Source organism: Mustela putorius, unplaced genomic scaffold (genome assembly GCF_011764305.1).
Source record: "Mustela putorius furo isolate JIRA1106 unplaced genomic scaffold, ASM1176430v1.1 tig00000551_pilon_pilon_pilon, whole genome shotgun sequence".
In the NCBI taxonomy this organism is placed as follows: Eukaryota; Metazoa; Chordata; class Mammalia; order Carnivora; family Mustelidae; genus Mustela; species Mustela putorius.
Window position 1 is genome coordinate 11,910,402 of NW_025421412.1, and position 27,674 is coordinate 11,938,075.

At 41.9% G+C, this 27,674-nt stretch overlaps 1 protein-coding gene across 16 annotated transcripts in view; it reads left to right on the forward strand.

Annotated features, from left to right (window-relative positions):
• The window catches only part of DOCK9 (dedicator of cytokinesis 9), a 275,916-nt gene that overhangs the window by 49,519 nt on the left and 198,723 nt on the right, over nt 1-27,674 (forward strand). For 4 of the 16 annotated variants that reach the window (XM_045081369.1, XM_045081371.1, XM_045081372.1 and 1 more), the window contains exon 1: nt 15,475-15,795. The exons of 5 other annotated variants lie outside the window; for them this stretch is intronic. In XM_045081369.1, the coding sequence (XP_044937304.1) occupies nt 15,637-15,795 (159 nt within the window). In that variant the 5' untranslated portion in view covers nt 15,475-15,636. Of the gene's footprint in view, nt 1-15,471; nt 15,796-27,674 lie in introns of those variants that run through there. 7 more of the 16 variants (XM_004746097.3, XM_045081366.1, XM_045081370.1 and 4 more) reach the window with 4 other exon arrangements.

A 27,674-nucleotide genomic window follows, 5' to 3' on the forward strand; every position in this document is an offset into this window, starting at 1 on the left:
AAGATGGACATTTGTCTTCGCCTTCTCTGCTGCTGGGCCTGGCTGAATTAAATGATCTGTCTGTAAAAAATAAAAAATATCACCAAAGTGTTTCCTAGTCCTTAGCTCTTACCTGATGGATAGAAAAGCTGCCATACATACTTCAATTTGTCATCTGTGCCCAGATGTCCTAAAATTTTTAGCTATTATAGCGAGGAACTATTCTTTAAGAGTTGTTGCCCCATTTTTTCCTAAAAGCCAATGATATCTTCGACTACTGGAATCTGCTGTAATGTTTAATGAAGTAAAATGAAAGCTTTTCCTTTTAGGCAGCTTTGAAGTTTCTGTGGGAGTGTGTAATTTCACCATTCATAATTTCTGTTAATTTAAAATTCTGCTGAATACAGACTTTCACATGAGTTGACAGTCTTGGTTGCCAAGTACAAAAGTTTGTGATCTTTTGAAGCCAACTGTTCAGAATTCCTTTAAAATTATACAGGTTTGATATCCTCAATGGAAAAGCAACAAAACACCAAGCTCACTTTAATTTATAGCGCCTAAGTGAATATATTTTTATAGTATCTCTTCTTTTGGTTGATAAAAAGGGCATGGCTGCAGTTTTCATTCTCCCAAATAGAGGAGTTTTTAGGGCTCATGTATTTAGATGGGTTTTGGAATCAGTTTTAACATTAGTTTATCCATTGTATCTTCATTGGCACCAATAACACATTAACTATGTATGGCCATCTTCTCATTTACTGGGTAAGAAACTTCCTTGGACTGAGACCACTTAGCATAAGGATATACCTTGATCTCTAGGTGACCTCCAGCCAGTGACCTACATTGGTGACTCTGATGGGTTAAAAGAAGGAAATGCATCATTAGTTTTTCCCAGGAAATATTAAGTCATCAGGACATTTCTTTCGTTACATTATAGATATAATCGCGCTCTTGGTTATTACGAAGTTAAGAAGCATGTCTTCCCAGAAGAGGCCTTGAGTTTGTTTATTTGTGGAAGTCAGACTCTACTAATCTCTGCTACCCATCAGGGGTGTGTCCTAAGCAGGTGGCTGTGACACCAGCTCTTGAATCCTCTGGTTCTTGTCAGGAACAGTAGGAAGGAAGGAATCACCTTCCATACAAGTGAGGGATTTATGTTGTGAGTAGAACATGAAGCAGACCCTTCAAATCGAGACGTTCCATTAGCTGTGCATGAAGCACCTTTGCTATTTTAGAAGTTTTGCTTGGGTCCTGGGATAATAAAAATGATACCTGGCGCTTCCTGAGTATTTCTTGGATGCTCTTTGGGTCTGGAGTATATACCTCCCTTTTCAGCTAATGAAAAGGACCAAACCCAGCGCCTTCTTTTCCCAAATAGAGGACCAGATCTATTTTAAGTAACAAATGTAACCAAATAAAGAACTGGAAGATATGTGCTTTTTTCCTGAGTATTACATTTGTAAATACCTTATAATTTTAAATTCCTCTGTGTAATCGATGTTGTTATTAATTTATTATTATTATTTTTTACAGAGAGAGTGTGTGGGAGTGGGATGGGGAAGGGGTAGAAGGAGAGGGAGAGAGACAATCTCAAGCAGACTCTACACTTGGTGCAGAGCCTAATGCAGGGCTCAGTCTCAGACCTGAGATCATGACCTGAGCTGAAATCAAGAGTTGGACACTTAACCAACCGTGCCATCCAGGCACCCCATCAACATTACTATTAACGGAGTTTGTGACATGCTGGGAAGAGCAGGGACTTAGAAGTCAGGGAGCTTTGGTTCGTATTCTACATACTGGCTGTGTGACTTTGGCCAAGTTAGTTTACTTCTCTGATCCTTGGTCTTACCATCTGTAATGGGAGACTTTGGCCAAGTTAGTTTACTTCTCTGATCCTTGGTCTTACCATCTGTAATGGGAGAGTCCCAGAGGCAACCCACTCTTCTGGCTTAATGGGTTCCTAGATAACATTTGAAACAATGTCTGTTAAATTCTGTCATCTGTTAAATTCTGTATTTCCCTTAAGCATGATATTGCAAATTAGGATTGTATTGTAGAGAATATTTTTATTAAAAATTAGTGAAAGCATCAAATATTATATTTTTAAGTTATAGTAATAGGTACTTTTAAAAACATCAATTATGAAAAAATATATTTATTTAAAAGTCTATGTTACCATTTTATTCCCTTTTGAGATATTCTAGATGGATTTTAGGGGAAGAGCCTTCTTAAAATATAAATAACCTGAACTTTGGGCTAAAGTTGCAAGCAAGCATAGACAACATCCAGAAATAAACAGATGTGTTCCAAAATCTAAGCCATTCACTTTAAGAGGAATTATTTGCCTGTCCAAATGCCTGGTCTAGTGGAGGGAGTGTTTCTATCTTTAGGAATCCCTTACTTTTACACTGTAATGATATCTGATTTCAAGCACAATTTCAGGGACATACCTAAAGTATTTGGTTGTATTGGTTGCCTGCGGTCAGTCTGCTGTTTTGTAATGAGGCGTCATAAGCCTGTCTTCCTTAGCAGTGGCACCATCACTATTAAGAAGCATTCCTTTAAAAAAAAAAAAAATCACGTGCAAGAATGTGCTCAGCTTCAGAACAGTATCTTCCTCTTTAATAGCATTAGCTAAATGTGAATGCTGATGCTGTCCCATTGGTTCAGTTTGTTTGTTTGTTTGTTTGTTTGACAGAGATCACAAGTAGGCAGAGAGGCAGGCAGAGAGAGGAGGAAGCAGGCTCCCTGCTGAGCAGAGAGCCCAATGCGGGGCTCTATTCCAGGACCCTGAGATCATGACCTGAGCGAAGGCAGAGGCTTTAACCCACTGAGCCACCCATGCACCCCCCCCATTGGTTCAGTTTTGAACAAACCATCCTTCATTCAAGCTGGGCATGCCTTTAATGCTGTATACCAGACCTTTTCGTAAGCATTTGAAAGAAAGTTAATTCTTTTTGCTGAAATGGTTTGGTCCTTAGGCATGCTGTCTTTATCACATGCCATTATATGTGTGTCTAGACACAGACGTTTCATTTTACTTATCAGTGCATTGTGGTTTCTTATCATGATTTATATCATTTGCCTGTGACACTAGGTTTTCTTCTGATATTTTCCCTAGTCTTTTTTGTTTCACAGCTTCACTGAGGTATAATTTACATGCCATAAACTTCAGTCTAAATTTTAAATATTCAGACTGAGGGTTGCTGGAGGGGAGAGGGTGACTGGGTGATGGACCTTAAGGAGGGCACGTGATGTATTAAGCACTGGGTATTATAGAACACTGATGAATCACTGAGCTCCACCTCTGAAGCTGATAATATACTATATGTTAATTGAATTTGAATAAAAAATAAATTGTAAATGTTCAACAAGTTTCAGTAAATTTGGACATTCGTGCACTCATCACTGTGGTCTAATTATAGAACATTTCTGTCACCCCCAAAAGAAATCTTCATGCCTATTTCCAGTTCCCACCCCTAGCTCCAGGCAACTACTCATCTACTTTCTGTCTCTATAGATATACTGTTTCTCAGTAGTTAGAAGTAGAATCATACAATATGTGCTTTTGCGTCTGGCTCCTTTTACTCAGCTAATTATTTTTGAGGTTCACCCGTGCTGTGGAGTGTGTGAGCAATTCCTTCCTTTTTATTGCCAAATAGTATTCCATTCTGTTGTCTGGATAAAACACATTTTGTTTCTCCAGTTACCAGTTGATGGACATTTGAGTTGATTGCACTTTCTGGTTATTGTGATATTGTTGCTGGGAACATTTGGATGCATCTCTGTGACCATGTGCTTTCGTTTTTCTTGGGTGGATACTTAGGAATGGAACTGCTAGGTTAGATGGTAACTCTTTGTTCACATTTTTAAGCGCTGTTAAAGTGCTTGCTGCGGTGGTTCTACCAGCCATGGATTAGGGTTCCAATTATTCCACAGCCTTGCTGACACTCAGTATGGCCAGTCTAAAGATTCTAGCCATCCTGTTAGATGTGTAGTGGGATCTCACTGAGTTTTAATTTGCATTTCCCTAATAATGTTGAGCATCTTTTTATGTGCTTATTGGTTCTTCTCATTCTTTGGTGATCCTTGTCTTTTAAAACTGTTGAGAGCTTAGCATAGTATAATAGTTAGGGTCCAGCCAGGAAACAGAAATCGTATCAGTTATTTTAACAGAGAGAATTAAAGAATTGCTGTTAAGTATAAAGTTGTTAAGCTGGGGGAGGCCTTTGTGGCTCAGTCCGTTAAGCCTCTGCCTTTGGCTCAGGTCATGATCCTAGGGTTCTGAGATTAAGTCCTGAATCCAGCACCTTGTCTACGGCCATACCATCCTGAACGCGCCCGATCTCAGGGAGCCTGCTTCTCCTGCCTGCCGTTTCCCCTGCTTGTGCTGTCTCTCTCCTTCTCTGTCTGACAAATAAACAAATAAAATCTTAAAAAAAATTGTCAAGTTGGTAATCAAAAAGGTAAAAAGAGAACATTACCGTATCATAGAGGTAGTGACTGCAGGAAGCAGCCGTGTGCCTTGGGACTGGGAGGATCCGGAAATGAGACTGTGTTACAAAATCTTAGAAACTTGGAGGGGGTGCCCACAGAACTGAAGCCAAGACCTCTGAGGAGTGGGGGCTGGGCAGCTGGCCATGGTTTCTGAGGGTGGCTGTGATGAAGATGGGTCTGTAAGTGTTAAATGTGAATGGCAGACCTGTTTCAGGTGCTACCTGGGAAGGCACTGTTCCTACCAGGGTGCAGGAGCATTGCAGGGTGACTTGAGGAACCAAAGCCCCAGGAAGCAGGAACCAAGGAGCAAGCTCCCTTTCCTCCCCAGGCTTTGCAACCTCCCTCTTGTGTCCCCTAGAGGCGAGCCCCACAGGGAGCCAACTGGTCAAGCTTTCAGAATGCGGTGTTCCCAGCTAGCCCCAGGGAGCTGAGTTGGAAGGCTGCCGCTGGAGTTTGGAGACTGTAGCTTAATAACTGGCACTGCCCACCCCTTTGACTGCTCAGCAAGCAGACACCCCACCCCTCCCCCGGCATATCTGAACTGCCATACAGCAAAAATGACTATGTTTCAGCCTAACAGAACACAGAGGAAGGTGTTCTCACCAGGTCCTCGAGACAAGAAGTCACATCTCATTAGTCATCTTATCTGTCTTTGGGGGAAGGTCACATTTCCGTTTCTGGACTTTGTTCATTAATTCTTAAATTCTTTTGCAATCTTGCAGGAATATATGCTACCTGAAGTCTAAATTGTAGTGTCAAGTTTCAGCAACAGTACTTGTATAAAATAGAAGGAGAAGAATTTGTTAGCCCCCCTCCCAACACCCAAGCAGGAGGCAAGAGGGAGATACCCAGTGCTGTTGTAGGGTTTACTTCTCTTACTAGCCGGTTGGCTGTAGTTGATATTTATATCTTTACTCTTCTATTTCTCTTATTACTGCTTCCAGATTTCCTTTGTCCCCAGCCAGGATCTCAACTGATTAGAATTCTTTACTTGACTGTCTGAATTCTCGGTGGTCCCACCTTTCTTTTGATTGCTGTGGTTTTTCGTGAACTTGAACTATTAGAGATAGAATTGCTAGGAGATGCCGTGAAGAACCGCCCTGGATTTCTGAGTCTTTGGAGGCAGCAACCTAGTTTCCTCTTACCCTGTCCGGTGGAGTCTCCTCTTTTGCTTCTTGGTTCAGTGGCTTAAGGAGCCCCCAAATGGCTGGGTGGCAGTCTGGCCTTCAGGTTCATTGTACACGGTGGTCTCCCTTTAATGAAAGCTTTCTTCCCTTTAGATCCAGGATCTCCATCCCAGCAGGGATGCAGTGTGTAACTAGGGTAGTAGAGTGGGCTCCCTCCGAATTCAATCCCTTGATTCCTAGACCAGTGTCTTCTGACCTGGGCAGAGACAGCTGACCGAGAGTGTGTGCTGTGTATGTGAGGCAGAACAGCGTCCGTTCAGAGCGCTGTTTCACCAGTGCCCTCCTCAGTAGGCCATTTCGTTCTTCTCATGGGCTGGCTGCTTGTAGGTAAGGAGAGTATGTGGGAGAGCTGGTGAATTCCGAGTGCTGAGAGACCGTACGTAATAACTGGTACATGTGGGTTTTTTCCCCCAAACTGCAGGCCATGAGCCATAATGGTCCTGAAAACAGTTTAGTGGGCTGTGTCTGGTTTCCTCCCTCCCTCCCTTCTTCCCTTCCCCCCACTGAGCTAGGATAGACTAGAGAGGCTGGAATAGAAAATAATATAGCATAATACGTACTGTATGGGTACCTGTATCTTTGGGAAAGCTTGAAAGCTCTTGGTCTAAGGAGACATTTGGACTTGTGGGGTACTTATCTCTAACCCCCCATGGTTTCTCAGCCCTACTCCACATGACGTCAGCGTTAGTTGCAATCCTTCAGGGGTCCTGTGAGGATGGGTTTCTGTGGAAATCTTCTTTACTTGTAACAAGGTCAAGGGGTAGCAAGCAATCGTGAGTGAGATCACTTATAAAACTTAACTTTTAGAGCTGATCAGAAGGTTAATTGAGACCTCATGACTGAATTCTGTCTCAGTGTCTGGCATGTTGTTAGATGTCCGTCTGTGTAACATACCCTGTTAAGAATGTGCCCGATACTCTTTATACAGTGTTTTCCTTTAAATTTTACATTAAAATTTACATTTAAAGTGTTAGTCTATATAGTTCAAGTGACTAGAATGACCTAAATAGAGCCAACTCCATGGTCTAAATAAAAATTCAGGATCTCCTGTTAATATTCTGTCAATTTTCATCCCTCTTCTGACTTTTTCTCTATGTGCTATTTTTTCTTGGATTTTGAGAGCCTGTGGTTAAAGCAGAGATGAAAATTTTGTGGGAAAATATCTATAAAATAAATTTCTTTATTTTTGGAGTAAATGAATTGGGAGAGGTGGCCCAGCCCTCAGACACAGACCTTGCAACACAATGAATGAGCCAGAGTTAGAGAGCAGACAAAAGTTTTCCTTTAAGTGCTCAGTAAATTTAAAGCAGAAGAGCTTGCTTGAAGAAATCATCTTGCCATTATCTTCTGTACTTTTGGGAATTCGTTGTGTTGGGAGTAGTGATACATTTTGGAAAGATAACTGTGTTAAGGGTAGAGTGCTTTCAAGAGAAATTCAGCTTTTTATAGGTGTGCCCCTGATACGTCCTATGTTTTTTTTTAAACAGCTTTATTGAGATACAATTCACTTACCATACAATTAACCATGTAAAGTATACCATCCAGTGTTTTTCAGTATATTCACAGTGTTGTGTATCCATCATCATAATTAATTTTAGAAGGCTGTTATTACCCGCATCCCCCCCCCCCCATGAAATCCTGTGACTTTCCCATTCTACTTAACTCACCCCCACCCCCAGGCAAGCACTGATTGCTCTCTGTCTCTGCTGGTTTGCCTGTTCTGGACATTTCATACCAACAGAATCATGTAATATGTGATCCTTCATGACTGGCTTCTTTCACTAAGGCTCATCCACATTGTAGCATGTATCAGTACTTCATTTCTTTTTATTACAGAATAATATTCCATTGTATGGATAGACCACATCTTGTTTATCCATTTGTCAGTTGGTAGACGTTTGGGTTGTGTCCACTTTGGGGCTATTATGAATAATACCGTTAAGAACATTCATGTATGGGTTTTTGTATGGGCATGGTATTTTCAGCTCTCTTGGATATATAGCTAGCTAGGAGTGGAATTGTTGGATTATGTGGTAACTCTGTATTTAACCATTTGAGGAATTCTCAGCTTGGTTTCCCAAGCAGCCTCCCTATTTTACATTCCTACAACAGTGTAGGAACAATCCAGCTTCTCTATGTCCTTATGTCTTTATTTTAGCCATTTTCATAGATATGAAGTGCTGTCTGCTGATTTTGATTTTACGCTTTTCTGATGACTTTTTTCCTGATGAGTTTCCATTTGCTTATTGGCCATTGATACATCTTCTTTGGGTCCTGTTTTTAGGTGGCATGGAGGCATGGCGATATCTTCGATCTGTCCAATTCCTAGGTGGAAAGTAGTTTCCCTGAAAAGTTTCTTGCTTCTCTAAGTGAAATTCATTTACACACCAGGAAGTGTTCTATTCAAAGTAACATTTTTTTAAAACACAGTTACAGTTAAGTCATAACCCAACTAGAGACTGTATATAAAAGTGAATCTTAGGAAGTCCTGAATTTTTTGTCCCTTAAAAAAAAATGAAAACTCATAAGGGCTCAAAGAGTAGAGTTTTCTGAGTCTCATAAGCAGGGGCACGGACCCAGTCTCTTCTGACTTGACAAGAAGTCTGGACAAAGGAGCACATACTATATTTTGAGTCTGTTTACTCTGGTTTTTCAAAGCCATAGGAATATTTTGGAAAAGTTGTGTTTTTCTTCCTATAATTTGGGGGAGCTAACCATTGCAGTATCTTCATTTCTTATTTGCCTTTTGATTAATCTAACTGAAAGTTCAACTATATTGAGATAGTTTTTAAAAGGACAAACTCAGATTTTATGTTTAATTTTTCCTTTTTACCCTCCAGAAGTTTTTATTCATGTCGGAGGCAGTTTTTCTGTCTTGACACAATGACAGTGAAAGATTTAAAGTATTCAGCTGCTGAGATGTGAGATGCGAATAATTGAGGTGTGTAGGGTCTGAATTTTAGTCTTTCTCTTCGCATGCAAGATCAACTTTCCAACAGCTCTACCTCCATATTTGAAGCACATAAACTGTTTCATGAGTGCATTTGTTCGCCACTTACACTGTGTGGTGTCTTTTCAGTTGTTTAAATTCGGTATGCCTTGCTTCTGAGTGATCTTCTCAGATGTTGGCCTAAAGTAGAATTTGCCTGGAAGAGGCTGGTGGGGTCCAAGAGGACATCACTCTGAGTTCTGATTTCCTTCTGCCTGTGTGTTTGTGTTTGCTCGCCTTCCTTGTTTCTCACTCAGTGTCTCGTCTACAGTTGGTTGTTGGTGCTTCCTGCCTTCGTGGCGATCTGCCCGGTTATCAGCCTCCCTCCCCTGAGTACCTGGCCCCAGCCTGTGTTTTCAGTGAAGAGTTAAAGCTTTGCACATAGAGGAGCAGCTTCTCATATTTGACAGGATCAGTGCTTATGAATTTATTGGTTTTTCGTTGAAGACCCCAGCACCCTCAGAAACTTTTACAGTTTTGTTCTTTAACCTCCCATGATGGTAATTGGAGTTCTGAATTAGTCTGCAGCTTCCTGAGCGGAGGGTTAAATGAGACCCTGTAAATGCTGTTGGTTCTCTCCTTTTGGAGTTCTTTATGAAAGAAGTGGGAGGTCTATGAGTCAGGAATTTGATTTCCCCTCTCTTGTTTCTGTGACAATATGTAGCTGGAAGGGTTTTTCTGTAGGGGTTTTCCATTCCCAAGTGGAATGAGGAAATGAATATAAATATAAAGCCTGTTCCTGGGCTTTTCTGCCCTTTGTGTGGGCCAGGGTCGGACAAGGGAGACAAGTACCCTCCTGGCTTTCTGTTATTTCACTTGTTCCTGGAAGTCATAGGAAAGTAGTCTAGTAACTGTGTCGTCACCCCCCCTTTTAAAAAATAGTGATAAGATACGTAAGACATAAAATTAACCATTTTAACTTTTTTTTCTTTTTAAAGATTTTATTTATTTATTTGACAGTAGATGGAGAGGCAGGCAGAGAGAGAGAGAGAGAGAGAGAGAGAAGCAGGCTCCCCGCTGAGCAGAGAGCCCGATGCGGGACCCGATCCCAGGACCCTGAGATCATGACCTGAGCCGAAGGCAGTGGCTTAACCCACTGAGCCACCCAGGTGCCCACCATTTTAACTATTTTTAAATATTCAGTTTAGTGATATTAAGCACATTCAGCACCTGGTTCACCATCCATGTCCGTCATTCATCTCTGGACTATTTTCATCATCCCATACTGAAACTGTACCTACTGAATAATAATTCCTCGTTCCCCTTCCCCCCAAGCTCCTGGTAACTACCATTTTGTTCTCCATCTTCATGAATGTATCTATTCTAGCTATGTCATTTAAGTAGAGTCATACAGTATTTGTTCTTTTGTGTCTGGCTTATTTCACTGAGCAGAATGTCCTCAAAGTTTATTATCCATGTTGTAGCAGGTGACAGGATGCCCTTCCTTTTTAATGCTTAATAATATCCCATGGTATGTACATAGCACATTCTGTCTGTTTGTTGGTGGACACTTAGATTCCTTTCACCTCTTGATAATAATGCTGCTATGAACATAGGTATGCAAATATCTCTTCAAAACTCTGCTTTCAGTTCCTTTGGGTATCTACTCAGAAGTGGATCATATAATTCTTCATTTAATTTTGGGAGGAATCAACCATACTCTATTTCACAGTGGCTGCACCATTTTATATTCCTACTAGTGAGTTAAGTTCATTCTTAACTCCAACTCTTCTTCCTTTAGGAGTTCCGTTTTATTTTAAAGGCTTTTTAACCCAGTCTTCTGTCTATAAAAGGAAGATTCTCTAGTTTCTTTTGAGAGACTCTGGTCATCTTGGGAAGACCTCCATGGGCGTGCCGGGTGTTCAGAGTGCCTCATGTGGACTGCTTGCCTCCCTGATATTCTAGCACCAACATGGAGACACCTGTCTCTGCTTTGGAGAACATTTAAATACCACTGTTAGCAGCAGACTTGGTTCAAATACTTTATGTAGTTACAACTTTAGAGATACAATTTTAGCAAAATTAGTTTCACCAAGCTCTCTGAGCGTGTGTGTGTGTGTGTGTCTGTGTGTGTGTCTGTGTGTGTCTAAAACTCCTGCCTGTGCCCTCGTCCCCTAGGTCCATCTGCCATCTCTCTACATCTCTAAATGATGGATAAATTTAGATATGCTATAAGTCTGCCTTCTCTCCCACAAATTTTGAGGTTTGTATTCCTGAAATACACAATGGTAGGAGAGTTTACCTTGTCCTTATTTTTAAAAAGATCCTTATGTACCTAATAACATTAACTTAATTTTCCTTACTTAAAACAAACAAACAAACAAACAAACTTCTTCTAATGGTCATTGCCAAAACCTGCACTCCATTCCACACCATCTTAACTCCCTTTTCTTGTTCCGTAACACTCCCATTTCTCTCTTGGAATCATTTTTTTAACCAATATAATAATTTGGAATTTATATTTATTAGATCTTAAATTCTCATACGCTTGGGTTTTGTGTAAGAAATGCTTGTATTTTTAGAAAAACTACCGCACTTTATAGTAGGAAAGATAAAAATTTAATTTGCGGAAAGGTGGAGGAGACCAACATTTATTGGACATGTGGTATGCCCATGCTGGGCGCGCTACTTCCCTTTGCTTATACTGATGGAATATATAATGAATAAGGAATTGACAAGCCAACTTAGATAAGGTTTCTTTGTTCAGCAGAATTCACTGATTGCATTGAGAAACGTAGTATGGACTGTCAGGCAGTCCATTTCCATTTTATGGAAATAAGACACCCAAATGGCACTTAGATAGAATGTGATGTATTATTATTATTATTATGATGTGTGAGATCTTCATTTCAGCCACTGTAGAATGGACAGAATTCCACTTATTTCCTGGCCTTCTAAGGTAGGACCCAAGGTCTAACCTAGGTAGAAGACTTGTATGTATCTGAGATAGAATATTACTTGCAGTTTGTAGTTCTAGATTTTTTTAGGTGTTACTTCAGATTCTAATTTATGCGTACTTTTCTGAGAGAGTATGAAGTAAATCTGCTAGTCAAACTAATTTGGTCCTTAGAACATACTTAAAACAGAAGAGCAGTTGGCAAGGAGAAGGCTGCAAATGGGAGTGGCAGCTCTGGATAGATCCGCTTTGGGAGGTGGAATCAAAGCTTGAGACCGATTTGCTGTGGTCTCTGTGGCCCAGTGGCTGAAGTTTGTCCATGACCCCTGAGTGGGGCAGCAAGTGTTACTGTAAACGTTCTGTTTGTACAGGTTTTCTGGTGGTTTGTACAGTGAGGAGCCCCTTTCCTAGATTAAAATGCACACCCCAAGGGCCAGCCACAGGTTCTCCCAGGGTCTGTGGTTTGTGTATTCCTGTGAAGTGGGCCAGAGCAGCAGTCCAAATTGTAAATTCATTAAGCAAGGTAGCTATTCCGGAGCTACTCAGTAAGTCCTTTGTGAAGTATAAAACAATAGTTACTGACATGTTCATCGCAGTTTCTTGGTTGAGTTCTCCCCTATTACTTTATTTGAACTTGACAAATGGGCAGAATAAGAGGCTGCCTTCCTCCCCTCTCCTATTTTTGAAAACAGTGTTATTGAGATACAATTCACTGTTGGGACCACTCCACAGAAACAGGACGGCCCCTCCTCCTGCTCCCCTCACACCCCAAATGTGCTTTGGATGTTGAGGCTGATGACACCGTACTCATGAGAAGGTTGTGGAGAGGTCAGTAACTCACGTAATGAGGCTCTCTGAGGAGAGCAGGGCAGCTCCCAAACAGGACCTGAGCCTGGTTTGGGATTTCTATGATGGTTAGCAGGTGGGGCCAGGGTGAGGGCTCCTGAGTGGTTTGAATTTCCTCCAGGGACCCAGGGAGGGAACCACCTGGAATGTCCTTTCAGTTTGGTCAGATATGGGACAGGAGGGGAAAGAAGTGGGGGAATGCTTAAAATCAATCAACAACTATTGATGTTGGTAGTAAAACATCAGTAGTGGAGTCAGGCTCTTTATTCACAGATTGTAGAACTCACCTGTTTAAAATGTCAATCCAGTGGTTTTTAGTGTATTTGCAGACTATACACTGTGTATGGATAGCATACATGTTAGAAACACTGTCCAATTTCTGAGCATTTTTATTACTCCTAAAAGAAGTTTTGTGCCCGTTGGCAGTCACTTCCCATTCCCTGGCAACTGCTGATCTACTTTCTATCTCTGTGGATTTTTTGGACATTTCATTTAAATCGAGTCATATAAGATGAGGTCTTTTGTGACTGGCTTCTTTCATTCTCCATAACATTTTGAGGTCCATCCATATTGTAGCACGTGTCACTACTTCATTCCTTTTTATGGCTTAAAAGTATGACATTGTGTGGAGATACCATCCCAGTTTGTCATATTAAAAGACGATTGATTTGGAACATCTGAGGGTGAGGCGGTGCTAGGAGAGTCAGGTACCCTTATTAGCAGGGGAGGAAGACATGGGCTTGGGGCTCAAGACGGAGTCAGGGCAGAAATCCAGTCTTGGGAATTGTGAAAAGGAGAGGTCACATTTAATAAGAGAGTAAGTGTGATTTCCAGATTGAAATACATACGCGGTAGGTGGCTGAACTGGTTGCCAATAGATACCACCCATCTCCATGTCTTCTGATGGAATTCACGGTAATTATCCTTGTAGACTAATCCAGGATCATTCTGATGCAGAAAAATCAGTGAAACCAAAGACACATTTGAATGATTCGTTTTGTCATGCCTCTATTAGCATGAAACCCGATTCTGGCCTTGTTGATTCCTTTGCTCTAAATAGTTTCTGTTGTTTTTCTTGCCACTAATTTTTTTGCCCACTAATGATTAACATTTAAAATTGATACAAGTTGCTTAAATGCTTGTTAGTAGGTCCCTAGGAAACATTTCTTTTTTCCTCTGAATGATTGTTAGGAAGTTGTTCCATGCTGTCCCACTGTTTTAAATATTAACTCGGGAGTTTTTAACATAAATCAAATAGAATATACTAGCAGCTTCAGATTTTGCTTGGTTATCATTTATAATCTTTCGTAAAGTCCAAACATGATCTTTTGTATCTCAAATGATATTTCCTGGTTTCTGCACCCAGGATGTCTGAAATAGGTAGTAACAATAGTAAATCAAGCTTCAATTTCTAGGTACCATCTTTATATTCAGTAAACTATTATTTTTTAAGTTGTTTTCCTTGCAGTGCAGAAGTTTAGATGGCCTTTCGGAATTCTCAAGATAGATAATTTAACCCATGTGTTGGGTGTTTTGTAGTCTACATTGTTGTGTTTCCATGTTATTTATCTGCCAGTATTGTGATGTCACATGAAGACTTGGCTCTTCTGATGTCAGGACTTGGGTGTAGTCTTAACACTGTAGCCCTGTTGTAACAAGAGTTGCTATTCTGAAAGCTGAATGCTGTAGACCACAGATAGTTACTCTCGTGTTTTTTTCTTTTTCCCCCCTGTGGCCAGAATCTCTACTCTTTTGATCTCTGTGGCTGTTAGATAAACCTTGCATAAAAATGCAGGAGAAAGGAGTAGCCTAGGTTTTTGCTTATCTATGGGGCCTAATAGGTAAACTCACCATAAGAACCAGAAATTTGGGGGTTAGGGGACTACATGGTATTCTCTAAAGATCTGCTTTTATTACATTATACAGATCTCCAGTAAGCAATTCACAGGTACTCAATCATTATAATTCACTCTAACTTCAAAATCTGTAGATAGAAAATGAAAACCATCTGTTGCCTTGTGAAATAAGGAAGAATTCAAAACAGATCTTAAAAGAGCAGTAACTTTTTTCTAGATGCATTTTATGGAGAGGAGGGGTTTTCCTGTGTTCATCATAGTGATTTTATGTAATTTACTTTTCATTTTTTAGAAGGAAAATGCAATAGTCAACTTAGTGTTCTGTCAGTGACATGCTTCCCTATTAGCCCTCACCAAAGACACATAGAGGTAGTAGAGAGTTACTACGTTCATTCTGTAGTGGAGGGACCTGGATTCCTTCTGCATCCCAAATAATAACCCTGTTGACTGTGGGACTTCAGTGCGTGTTTAGCATCATGTCCTAGAGCCCTGCTTCAGAAGGTGTATGTCCCGCCCGATCAGGTCACCCTTTATGCATGTCCTCATTTGCATCTTTGGGTACCAGAGATGGGAGAATCCTATTAAGCAGTGCAAACTTGCTAGCCCTCTCTCTGGAGGAGTGGAAGTGGGCAGAAGTCAAGATTGACACAGCAATTTTGTGTTCCCCTGGGATTTGCTGTCAGCAAGCTGTTACCCACACATGCAAAAGGTTGTTTGAAGTGGGCTTATACATGTTTCCATAGCAGCAGTCATCTTAGTGATTTCTCTCATTTGGGGGCTTCTTTTCCCTTTTGCTTCTCTGTTCCTCACGGATGCAGGATTAAACAAACAGCATATTTAGGTCAAGGAAAGAGATGTTTGCTAATATAGATGCTAGGCTGAGCATTCTGGGAGAGTGATTTCTTGCAGCAGATGAACATTCTTTGTGCCTTCCAGCAGCATCTGCAGCAGGGTGGCTGTCTGGCACCATTTTTTCATTTTGGGCAGGTTCTGAGATTCAGAACAATCCTAAGCAAATCACGGGAGCCGGCAGTTTTCCAGTAACCACATGTAAATCGTCGGCTGGTTTGTTCTTGGGTATTAACAGGGAAGCAATCTACTGGAAAAACGGCACTTTAAAGATTTTGGTGCATCCGAGGTGTGTCATCTGGTTTTTGCACCACCCCTCCTGTTTGACACTCGGAGCCGGGATTTTTTTTTTTTTTTTGTCAGGCAGTTGGGCAGGAGCAGATTCTAGTGCAACAGCTCAGAGCTTCCCTTCTGTTCTGGTGCCGGCAACTGCCTGTCGTGAAGATGGTTCAGTGGGAGCCTGCTCAGAAGAGCCAAGGAAGATGATGTGGAGATGGAGTAGAGATTGCTAGAAATCGGAACATCCACACCTTGGGGATGGGTTGCACTACTAGTGTCATTCTGTTTAAAGGCATCCGCACCGTTTTTGAAAGAAACTGTGCTTATATGTGCAAACAGCAAGGAGAGAATAATGCCCTTGACTATACAGCATGCCATTGGACAAAAGAAGATTCAGAACTATTGATCTCCTGTCTGGTAAATGCTGTCTTGCTTAATTAACAAGTACTTTGATGGTGTTAGAATAAACTTGTCTTTACTTATAAAGCAGATGTATTTATTTACTGCAGCATGCTTATATATTTCTAGCCTGGGTGCATAAATGGGTAATTAAGTGGCTTTAAGTTTAATTATGAGGTGCCTGTTTGTATGTGGGAGAATGCCATGCATTCACCAAAGCTTTAGTATGTACAGAGAGAGAGGAGCCAGAGTAAGCTAATTGATTACAGATTAGTTTTCTAAGTTAGCTTGATGAGCGTCTATGTTCTTACTATATAGTCTCAGAAATAATGTGTGGCAAAGTGTGTATTTCGGGTTTTCTATACTGAACCCTCTACCAGTGATAGTGAATTATTCAGTTCCTTTACCTCTTCGTCTTTTCCTTGGCGAAATTTTCTTGCTAATGGCTTGTGGTCAGTCCTCCCATCTGAGGGAGAAATTTAAAGGGAGCCTGAAAGAAAACTGTAATGGGCGTGAGAAAAATATTTATAGTTTTATTGTTTTAAGTCTGGCTATTTAAAATGTTTTTGGGCGAAGGCTCTCGAGACCGCAAGGAAGCTTAGCTAACACTTGTGTGCTCTTTGCTCCCCTTACGATGCTCAAGGAGGTGTCAGGTCGCAGCTGGGTGTGCCCGTCCATGGCCTCACAAATACCGGGCTGGTGAGGAAGCTGCATATGGGTCTCCTCTTCCCTCAGGACGCCTTGCCATTTTCCCTTCTGTTCTTATCACAGCTTTTTGTCAAAACGAGTGAGAATAACACACGTGGGAGTTTCTGTGTGTGTCTGGCCAGCAGCCACTCGGTATGGTGAGGGCGATGTGTGTGGAAACCCCGAATCCGTTCCTGGTCGTTAGGTTGCCCTCCGACAGGGCAAGGGGGTGCTGGCGGGCCACAGGCACGCCGGGATCAGATCAGGTCACCCCGGCCTTGCAGGAACCCAAGAGACGATGCGTTTCATAGAGGGTCTTCTGTGAGATTAGCTTTCCGAACACTTGGGAGGAAGGGAAAAGAGCATCATTTGAGCACCAGATGCATTTTGGAAGGCAGTTTTATGTGTGGGTTTGGAACTTAAGTGGGGCTGTATTAACTGTTAAATATTTTAGACTCTAATGTATTTTGGAATAGGCTTTTGAGAACAACTGGTGTCAGATTGGAAGGACTAGCTCATTACGGAGTCTGCCCCGTTAGGTGTAATCCATAATGCTGACGGCCCCAGGACTGCCGCATCTCTCCCAGGCTGCCCGCTTCTGCTCCCTCAGGTCACACTGACTTGTCTCGGGTTAACCCATCTTTGAGAGACTCTGCTTGTTTTTCTTTCTATTTTGTTGCACGAGGGAGTCATAGCCTGCCGGGGGCTTCGTCGGCGCGCTGGAACTGGAGTTTGAGGTGCTCCTGTGGTTGGGTCAGGTGCCCACTGCCCTTGCTGCGCGCATGTATGTGGCCGAGGCGCTGTGGGTGGAAGGTTGCCCCCTCTCCCTCCCACTGCTCTCCCTGCTTCTGTCCTTGACCCTTGACCCTTGACCCTTCCCTCACTCAGCAGACAGTGGCCCTTTGATGGTCACTCCTGTACTCAGAATCAGATCCAGAATCCTTCCTGTGGCCTCCAGGTCCATCCGTAACCTGCCATCCCTGCCTCTCCGGGCCACCCTCGTTTGCTTATCACTCTCTCCTCATTCCTCATCCCCCTGCTGTTCTCTCCTGCTGGACCCTCCAGCCAGGCATTACCTGGTGCACCTCTGGCCTGCTTCAGGGCTAGCTCCGGTTTCCCTAACCAGTGAGGCTTCTTTGACCCCCGGGATAATCTTGTCGACCCCCGGCACACCCTTCTCTGGGTCCCTGCCATAGTTTCTTCCTGACATTTATCTCCACCTGACATACAGTTAGTCAAGTATAGTAATAGTAGTTAGTAGTATTACTTCTCATACTTACAGTAAGAAGAAGCTTTCTTTTTTTAAAAAAAATTTTAACTTTATTTTAAAATAATTTTAGACAATAAAATAGCAAAAATAGAACAGTGGTCGCGTATTTCCTTCACAGAGCTTTCCCTAATTTTAACAAATGACAGAACCATAAAGAATAAGCTTTCTGATGGCTGGGATTTTTGTCTGTTTTGTTTGCTGTTCTGCCCCAACAGCTAGAACAGTGTTTGATTTGTATTAAGTGCTCAGTTAATGGGTGAATTCCGATGAAATGGTTTTATGGTCCTGAACTTGAACTTCGAGAAGGTGTTGAGAATTTAGGTTACAATCACTTATCCCAAAACCAAAAGTCTTTTTTTAAACATATTTGTCATCCCCCCCAAACAATAACTGGCTCGTTTTCAGTAATGTCCACTAGAGTTATACTTTTCAACCCTCTGTCCTGCACCTGTACCGAGAAGTTATGTGGTCCAAGGCCAGACATCCCATGGATTTGCTGTGGTCATGACTGACAGTTGATGCTGGGATCTTTGGACAGTGTCCAGACTAGTTCTGTTGAGACCTATCCCAGGGCACAGGCATTTCAGGACCTTCTCATCCTTTAGTTTGAGTGAGCCCAACACTTTCTTAAGGGAGCCCTGCCCGATGGTACTCCCATGAGCCCCCTCCACACAAAGGTAGGCTGACCTGCTCTTCAGGCAGCTGTGGGCCTGCCAACCATGGTTGGCTAGTAGGGTGGCTGCTAATTGTCCTTCCTCCAGCTCAGGTGGCTCCCAACCTGTGGCTCTCCTTTACCTGTCCCCAGGTCAGAGCGCTACTTCACCTGCTCCAAGGGCATAACCCCCAGCCTGGCGCCTCAGTGTGTGCTCAGTCTTGTTGAGGAAGAGGAGTGGTATCATGAGCATTAGGAATTGAGGCCACCCAGTCTTCGAGAGACACCTAAATAGCCCACATGTCTGTCCATGTGTCAGAAGCCCACGTGGGCGGACTGCCTCATTTTGGTGTCAGTGGAATTGCTGCTCCTCAGCTAAGCGTTGTGCTTTCCTCTTGGCCTCACAGAAAGGCATCATAGGAACATCCTTATGAAAGTGATGTCTGCCGTGAGGGTTTTGCTGAGGGCATCGCTCATTTGCTTTTGGATCAGCCAGCGGCACAGTGCGGTTGGTGTAGCGGTTAAGTGTGCTGATTCTGGGGCGCCCAGCTGGCCCAGTTGGTGGAGCATGCCGCTCTGGAGGGTTGTGCCTTCGAGCCTCGTGTTGAGTGTAGGGATTACTTAAAAATAAGGTCTTAAAAACAAACACAGAGGGCCTTCCCTGGAATCATCCTGCCAGGCTTAAATCCCAGATCCATGACTTGCTAGCTGTGTGGCTTTGGGCAATTTACTTGACTGCTCTGTTCCTAAGTTTCATTATTAATGAGTAATGAAATGGATCTGCACTTAATGAAAAGCAGATAACAGCAATATTTACCTCATAGGGTTACTGAATGAGTGAATACATCTAAAGACTTTAGGATAGTGTTTTGTATAGAAGTTAGTGCTAATTATTAGCTATTATCATAATTATTTCTATTTTTTTGGTGTTCTCTCTATGAGGGGCCCAGAAGTAAATTTCTTCTCTCCATACTCTGAATGGTTGTGCTTTTTTTGAGGAACTGCTTTGTATTTTATATACATTAAGATTCATGTAACTGATCCCAGCTCCCTCTTCAGTTGACTGTTAGAGAAGCTTCGATCCAAGCATGTGACCCAATCCTAACAGATATATAGGCTCTTTCAAAATTAATTTTTTAAAATTTATTGGGGAGAAAGAGGGAGAAAGTGGGGGGGAGGCCCAGGGGGAGAGAGTCTCAAGCAGACTCCCTGCTGAGCCCAGAGTCCTGTTGAGGGGGAGGGTCTTGACCTCACGACCCTGAGATCATAACCTGAGCAGAATCCAAGAGTGCGACTGTTAACTGACTGAGCCACCCAGATGCCATGTGATTTTTTTTTATTGCCCTTAAACTTTGCTTCTTACTTTCCTATATTACTATTTTATCACCATCTGCTTTTTCTCATCTGCTTATTAAATAGTTTTTATCTTATTTTTTATATTATTATGTCATTTTAAATCCTTTTGCAACAAGGCAGAGTATGAATTAATAAGTTAATAGAGACCTTTATAGTGAAGAAAAAGTATTTTTAGGATCACTAAGGTTGGTTCTGAAGCCAAAATCAGATGTCTGTAGTGCAGACTTTAGCTTTGTAAGACTGCAGCTGTGGGATCTTGTACAGGAGGTTCTTTTTATATTTGGACGGCATGAATCAGCCCCATGGTGGGTAGGACACTGGCAAGTGGGCTTATCTGGCTTCTGGGCACTCACTGAATTTCAGCTGTACCACACTTAAATATTGACTAGTAATCCTACCACAACGGAGGGCAAGGCTGAGTTAGGATCGTCTCTATTTCCCAAGTATAGATTTTTCCTAACATCCTCTCTTTCTAAGTAATTGAATGTATTAGTTCAGCTCATTCCAGACACAACCGGAATGCTTCTGTGTGCTGAGCACTGGCGTACGAGGAAGCTCACGTCCCTATCTGGGAAGGGCCCACAGAACTCACAGGGCCTGTTGGGCAGGAAAGGGGTTAGGAAAGCACAGCTCAGCCCAGTCACCTTCCGTGAGGAGGGGCGGCAGGAGTGGACACTAAATCCCTTTTTTCCTGGTCTGTGAGGGTCTGTGATGGGTCCAGCCTTATTGACTAGGACTTGACCTGTTTTACTCAAGCTGGTAATCTAATACTCCCCTTTTTAGCATGTCGGTGGAAAGACCGAGAAGCTGTGGTGTTATTGCGTACCCTGCTGTCTTTTTGCCCATTAGAACTAAAGTGGAAGAAGTTGCTCAGCCGTAGCCCTGACGGCCGCTGGGACCCTGTCAGCAGCCCCATAGAGAGTGGTCATGAAGGCAAACTGCTGGGAGTCACAAGGGGAGAAAGCACACTTTCTGTCTTCCATTTCTTTGGTGACACGATGGGATAATAAGGGATAATTTTACCTATTAGAAATTAACGTTTACTCTTTTTTTTAATCTCCTTAAAGCTGTGAAGTTTTTCCTTTTTTTTTTAAATTATAAGATTTGCTATACATCTTCAGTGTGTTTTCAGCCTCTATTACAGTACAGAATTTTATCAGACCACTGCATAAACAGTCGTCCCTAACAGAAAATACCTTTCGGCTCCGAAAATCCTCTGTCTGATTCATCACACGTGCACTGTGCAGAGAGAACGGATTGAGGGTGATAGGTTGTCTCGCTCCAAAGAGCCTGCAGTCCTGCTTGTGCATGGTTGTGTGTCTGGAGGTGGGGGGAGAAGGGGGGACATAAGTTGTGAATCTGTGACTAGTGATAAAAGAAAAAGTGTATAATATCTGTCAGCTTGAGGCAGTGGGGAAAGTATAGGCTGGATCTTGATGATTTTAGATGTGCCCGCATAACTTTTTCTTGCACTGTGAGAACAGTCTTGAGGTATAAGAAAGCAGAGACCTGCTTGGTGGCCTTCCAGAACATTCCTTCGGTTCTCAGTCTGATCACTGGACTGTGGCTTTGGATAGGATGTGTTTGCCATCTTATTTCTAATATCCTTCCTAATGATGTGCAGTGATTTTGTTTTTGTTGCCTGTTTGGATCATAGCAGTAAATTGGAGATGTTTTCAAGGAACCACAGTCAGTCTGCTCTGGTTCCTGGATCCATTTCCTGCATCCGCGATTGCACTGCTCTGTTGATGCTGCTTTTTGTGAGTGAAACCAGCGTGATTAGCGCGAAAGCGTATTGCACCTTTCCCCGATGGCTTATTAAAATTTACTATCTTATTAATATTTATTAAATTTTAAACAGGTAATTAACATTCGTTGTAGAAGCTAAGCATGCTGATGTTCAGTACATAGAGGTAACCACCGATTTAAACATTTTGAGGCAAAGCCTTCCAGAATTTCATCCATGTACAGCATGGTTCATAAAAAATACATAACTGTTCAGAGTTGCTGTGGACTAAATTGTGCCCCTTCCAAAATTCAAATGTCGAAGCCCTAATTCTCAGTGTGACCGCATGTAGAGATAAGGTCTTTAGGAAGTAATTAAGTTAAACAGAGTCATAAAGGTGGGGCCCTCATCCCCAGGGTTGTGACCTTATAAGAAGAGTCAGAGATTCCTAACTCACTGCCATGTGAGCACACAGCATGAAGGCAAGCTGTCTGCTGTAAGCCAGCATAAGGGTCTTCTCCAGGTACTGACCTTGCTGGTATCCTAAGCTTGGACTTCAGCTTCCAGAACTGTGAGAAAATAAATTTTTGTTGTTGAAGCCACCTGGTCTATGTTATTTTGTTAGGGCAACCCAATCTAATACATGGGTATAATAAGCATGTTGTTTTGTCCCATAGTCTATAACTAGCTTTAGATAATCTGCAATATATCCTGGATGTCTTTCCATGTTAATAAGTATACATTTATGTCTCAGTCCTAATGGTGTCATTTCATTGTGTGAATGTATCTTAGTTCATTTCGGACTGCTGTAATAATATACCATAGACTGGGTGTCTTACAAGTAAAAACATTTATTTCTCCAGTTCTGGAGGCTGGGAAGTCTAAAAGTCAGGCATCCACAGATTTGGTTTCTGGTAAGGGCCCGCTTCCTGGCTCCTTGAGAGCTGTCTTCTCACTGTCACCTCACATGGAGGAGGACCGTGGATATCTGTGAGGTTCTTTTATAAGAGCACTATAATCTCTTACAGATTATAAAACAGCTTTATTTTATTTTATTTTTTCAAAGATTTATTTATTTATTTATTTATTTGTTTGACAGACAGAGATCACAAGTAGGCAGAGAGGCAGACAGAGAGAGGGAAGCAGGCTCCCCGCTGAGCAGAGAGCCCAATGCGGGGCTCGATCCCAGGACCCTGGGATCATGACCTGAGCCCAAGGTAGAGGCTTAACCCACTGAGCCACCCAGGCGCCCCATAAAACAGCTTTATGAGGGCTCCACCCTCATGACTTAATCACCTCCGAAAGGCCTCACCTCCACATACATGTGGAATTAGGTTTCACCATACTTGGTTTGAGGGGACACAAACATTTACATTGTAGGAAGAGACATTTTGTTTAACCAGTACCCACTCACTGTTTTACTCCCCCCCTTTTTTTTTTTTTTTACTGTCTTGTGTTTTTTTCTATCCTTGCATATGTACTTTAAACGTTGGTCAAATTGTTTTCTTACCACAGATTTCTAGGCCTGGAATAGCTAGGTCACAGTATATTTGGGTTTTTAAAGGGTTTTGATAAATGTTTAGCCAAATTGGTCTCTAGAAAGGTTATTTTGATATTTTAAAACTTGGAAGACAAGAAAATTTATTTTCTCTCCTTGGGATTTCAAGCAGTCTGCCTTTCTTATTGCTCTTTATTAAGCCGCTGATGGCGTTATCTATGAACAAAATAACATCGCCTTCGATTGCTGTATAGTTAGGCCAATAACATGGTTATACCAGGGTTCAAATTAGCACTAATTTTGTCTCAACTGCTGGAAACTGGCGTTCTTACATACCCCAGGGGAATTCTGAAATGTTCCATTGTGGGGGCTGGAATGTATTGTTCTGGGAGGTCTTCACCCTTTCAGAGTTGGTAGCTATTTCTTAGATATTAAAAGAGGAAAGCAGGAAAAATACTGAGTAGAAACAGATGAGTAAAGCTGTTGTTGCTTTGCACAAGTCTTTTTAGATATTCAAAGTAGCTGATTTACATTCCCTTCATACATTTAGTGAGAAGCAGCAACTCTTTTGCTTTTTAAAAGTAACATTGTCTTTCATAGTTAGAATATATAATTATTAGAGAAAATTTAGAGACTACAGAGAGGAAAGAGGAGAAGAAAAATCAACTATAATCCCACAACCTAGAAATAATTACTACTTAACACGTACTGTGTGTGTCCTAGTATTTTTCTCTGCTTATGCAGTTATAAAAATGGTATGACATTTCATAAATAATTCCTGATGCCTTTTTTTTTTTTTAGAATTTTTTAAAAAGTAATCTCTATACCCAGCATGGGGCTCAAATTTAAACCCTGAGCTCAAGAGTCACATGCTGAAAGCACGTACCAACTGCATCAACTGGGCCAGCCAGGTGCCCTTTCTGATGCTTATTCCACTGATTTTCTTAGGACCATTTTCTTATGCCTATAATGTTCCACTAAAATACTAGTATGTGCTTAATATTCCATTGTACTGTATATTCTAGAATTTATTTAAATGCTTCTTTGTTATTAGTCACTTAGGTTATTATACATTGAATTTATAGAGGACATCTTTACCCAAAAATCTAATATTTTCAGAGGCTAGATTCATGAATGTGAACTTACTAAGGCAAGAATGAATTTTTAGGGGCGCCTGGGTGGCTCAGTGGGTTAAGCCGCTGCCTTTGGCTTGGGTCATGATCTCAGGGTCCTGGGATCGAGTCCCGCATCGGGCTTTCTGCTCAGCGGGGAGCCTGCTTCCCTCTCTCTCTCTGCCTGTCTTTCTGTCTACTGTGATCTCTGTCTGTCAAATAAACAAATAAAATCTTTAAAAAAAAAAGAATGAATTTTTAGAAGTCTGTTTAAGGCATATTTTTTTTTTACTGCTTAATGATTGATCGCATTTATATTCCAGCAGTAGTAAATATTTGTCTTGTTATTTTTGTTTTTGTTTTTTGTGTTTTTTTTAAAAAGATTTTATTTATTTGAAAAAGAGGGAGAGTGTGTGCTACGTGGTGCGGGAAGGAGCAGAGGGAGAGGGACAAGCAGATTCCACGCTGAGTGTGGAGCCTAGCTCAGCGCTTGATCTCACAACCTTGAGATCATGACCCAGCAGAAATAAAGAGTTGGATGCTTAATCAACTGTGCCACCCAAGTGCCCCTAGTCTTGTTTTATAAATGATTGCTAGCGTCATTCTTTACCAGTTTGAGAGGTAAAGATAGAACTTAAAAGCTCCAAATCCTTTGTCATATTTATTTCAAGTATTTCTACATTTTGTCATTTCCTTTTGATTACTTTCTTTATAGTACTTGTTTTACTAACACAAATTTAAATGTATATGGTAAGCATAATCGTCTTATACTCAATATACTCATCTTATACTCATCTCATACCCATTGCTTTTGTGCTCAGAAATTCTTGCTTATCTCAAATCAGATATTTACTGGTATTTTCTTCTGGAATTATTTGTTTGTTTACTATTTGGCTTTCTTGGTCCAAGGATCCTGTCACCTGTTTTTGTAAATAAAGTTTTATTGGCATAACCACACATACTTTTTCATTGTTGTCGATGACTCCTTTCCTAGTGTCATGGTTGAGCAGTTGTGACAGAAATCTGTAATAGTCAGTAGCTGGCTTAAAATGCTTATTAGCTGGCCCTTTACAGTTTGCTGACTCCTGGATACATGGTTTAGTTGAGGCCCTAATTTGATTCCCTCCTTACCTCCAACTCTCATTTTTCCCAGTCCTATTCGTTGGGTTCATTCATTCCTTACTCACTGATTTGTGATACTGCCTTTATTATATTTTATGTTCTTTTACATGTTAGCATTTATTTTGGTACCACCCTGTGTCCATTACAGAGGGAAAGTTCTTATCCAGCTGCCAGTTCAATTGCAATTTAATAACAATAGAAACAAGGGATTTAGAGAGAGAAACAAAAATTCTACATTTTTAAGGTAGAATAAATAGACTGTCCTCTCTAAGTTGCTGAATTAAATAGTCTTATAAAACATATATTAGTAAAGCTTCAGGAGTGAAGGGGTAAGGTTTGAATGTAGAATTAAGTATATTTGTAAATCTCTTTCCTTGTGAACCAGCCTGTTCATAAAGCAGATCAGACTTGTCTTTGTAGGGACTCTCTGGTGCATTTTGATGAAAGAAAGATTCCAATGTAGCAGCTGCATCCTCAAGTAACCTTGATTTGAATCTACATATTTTCTATTTCCGGTCTTTGCTAACAAAATGAGTCCCAGCAAAATATAAGCAGAGATACTACTGGAGTTTCCAAAGCAAGTGTATTCGTGTCCATGGGAAATACATCTGTGTCTGAATAGATGGAGAATAGATTCTAGCTTTCCTGTTACATGTTACTTGAATTCTGAAGATAGTTTTCCTCCTTACCCCATTTTACGTGTGTGCAAAGGTTTGGGTATGTATATGGCTGTGTGTGATGTATGTGTGCTTGTGTATTTGTATATGCCTGTGTTTTGTTTTTTTTTTTAAAGATTTTATTTATTTAGGGGCGCCTGGGTGGCTCAATGGGTTAAAGCCTCTGCCTTCAGCTCAGGTCGTGATCCCAGGGTCTTGGGATCAAGCCCCGCATCAGGCTCTCTGCTCGGCAGAGAGCCTGCTTCTTCCTCTCTCTCTCTGCCTGCCTCTCTGCCTACTTGTGATCTCTGTCTTTCAAATAAATAAATAAAATCTTAAAAAAAAAAAGATTTTATTTATTTATTTGACAGAGAGCTTACAAGTAGGCGCAGAGGCAGGCAGAGAGAAAGGGGGAAGCAGGTTCCCTGCTGAGCAGAGAGCCTGATGCGGCGCTTGATCCCAGGACCCTGAGATCATGACCTGAGCTGAAGGCAGAGGCTTAACCCACTGAGCCACCCAAGCGCTCCGTCTGTGTGTATTTTTTTGTTACTACCATCCTGGGATACTGGATAAAGGAATACTTTACTTTTTTTCAAATGTCAGTGAACAATCAGAAGCTTTATCTGAGGGCACATTTCAATAAACATTGGTTTCTCTGCCAAGGAAACACCCGTATCCTAGGGACTGAGGTAGATGTGACCTGTGAGCTAAAGCGGAGGGAGGATGTGAGCTAGTAGCCGGCTGATGGGTTTCCTCTTCTCTCTGGAGTAGGTTTGGTCCGTGCAGAGTCTCTGTGATGAGAGTTTGCGTACAGAATGGTAAGATATAGAGTTGGTGACAGTCCTGTGTAGCACGTAGTTTGCCTTGTGCACTTCTGGTGTTCCTTGTGTGTTTTCTGGACGGATGAAGTAGGCGACGACATCATCGAAGCCTCAGGGTTACACACTGCTCTTACTTCTCTCGGCGTCCTTGATGGTGGAAGAGCAGAGAGAACCCGGAAACCTTTCCTTGTTTCTTCCTTCCCCTGGAAAGAACTATTTCCTCTCCACAACACTTCTGACAACAATTGTGTGCTCCTCCCGGCCCCCCACATTAAACAATTTGGACACTAACTACCTAGAGTGAGTACAGACTCGGTTTTTTAGGACTGAGTGCCTGAAGACTGCCCCCCCCCCCTCAGTTGCTGGTCTGAAGTCCCAGTTTGTCACCTCTGCATCCACCTGGCCGGCTGTAAATCTGGGCTTCTTAGGATCCCTTCCTTAGGTTAGATAATTTGCTAGAAATGCTCACAGAACTGAGGGAAATACTGGTTATCACCGATTAACTAAAAAGGAGATAACTGAGGAACAGTCAGATGGAAGTGATGCACAGGGCAAGGTATGGTGAAAGGGGTGATGGGTGACGGGCTTCCATTCCTTCTCTGGGCCCATCACACTCCCGGCCCTGCCGTGTGTTCACGGACCAGATGCTCTCGGAACCTCTTCATTTAGGGTATTAATGGAGGCTCCATTATGTGGGCATGATTGATTAAATAATTGGTCATTGGTTATTGAACTCCACCTCCTGCCCTTCTCTCCCTCTGGGTCAGAGGGCTGGGCTAGAAGATCCAGCCCTTTCTTTTTTTTTTTTTTTTTTTTTAAAGATTTTATTTATTAATTTGACAGAGAGAAATCACAAGTAGATGGAGAGGCAGCCAGAGAGAGAGAGAGAGGGAAGCAGGCTCTTTGCCGAGCAGAGAGCCCGATGCGGGACTCGATCCCAGGACTCTGAGATCATGACCTGAGCCGAAGGCAGCGGCTTAACCCACTGAGCCACCCA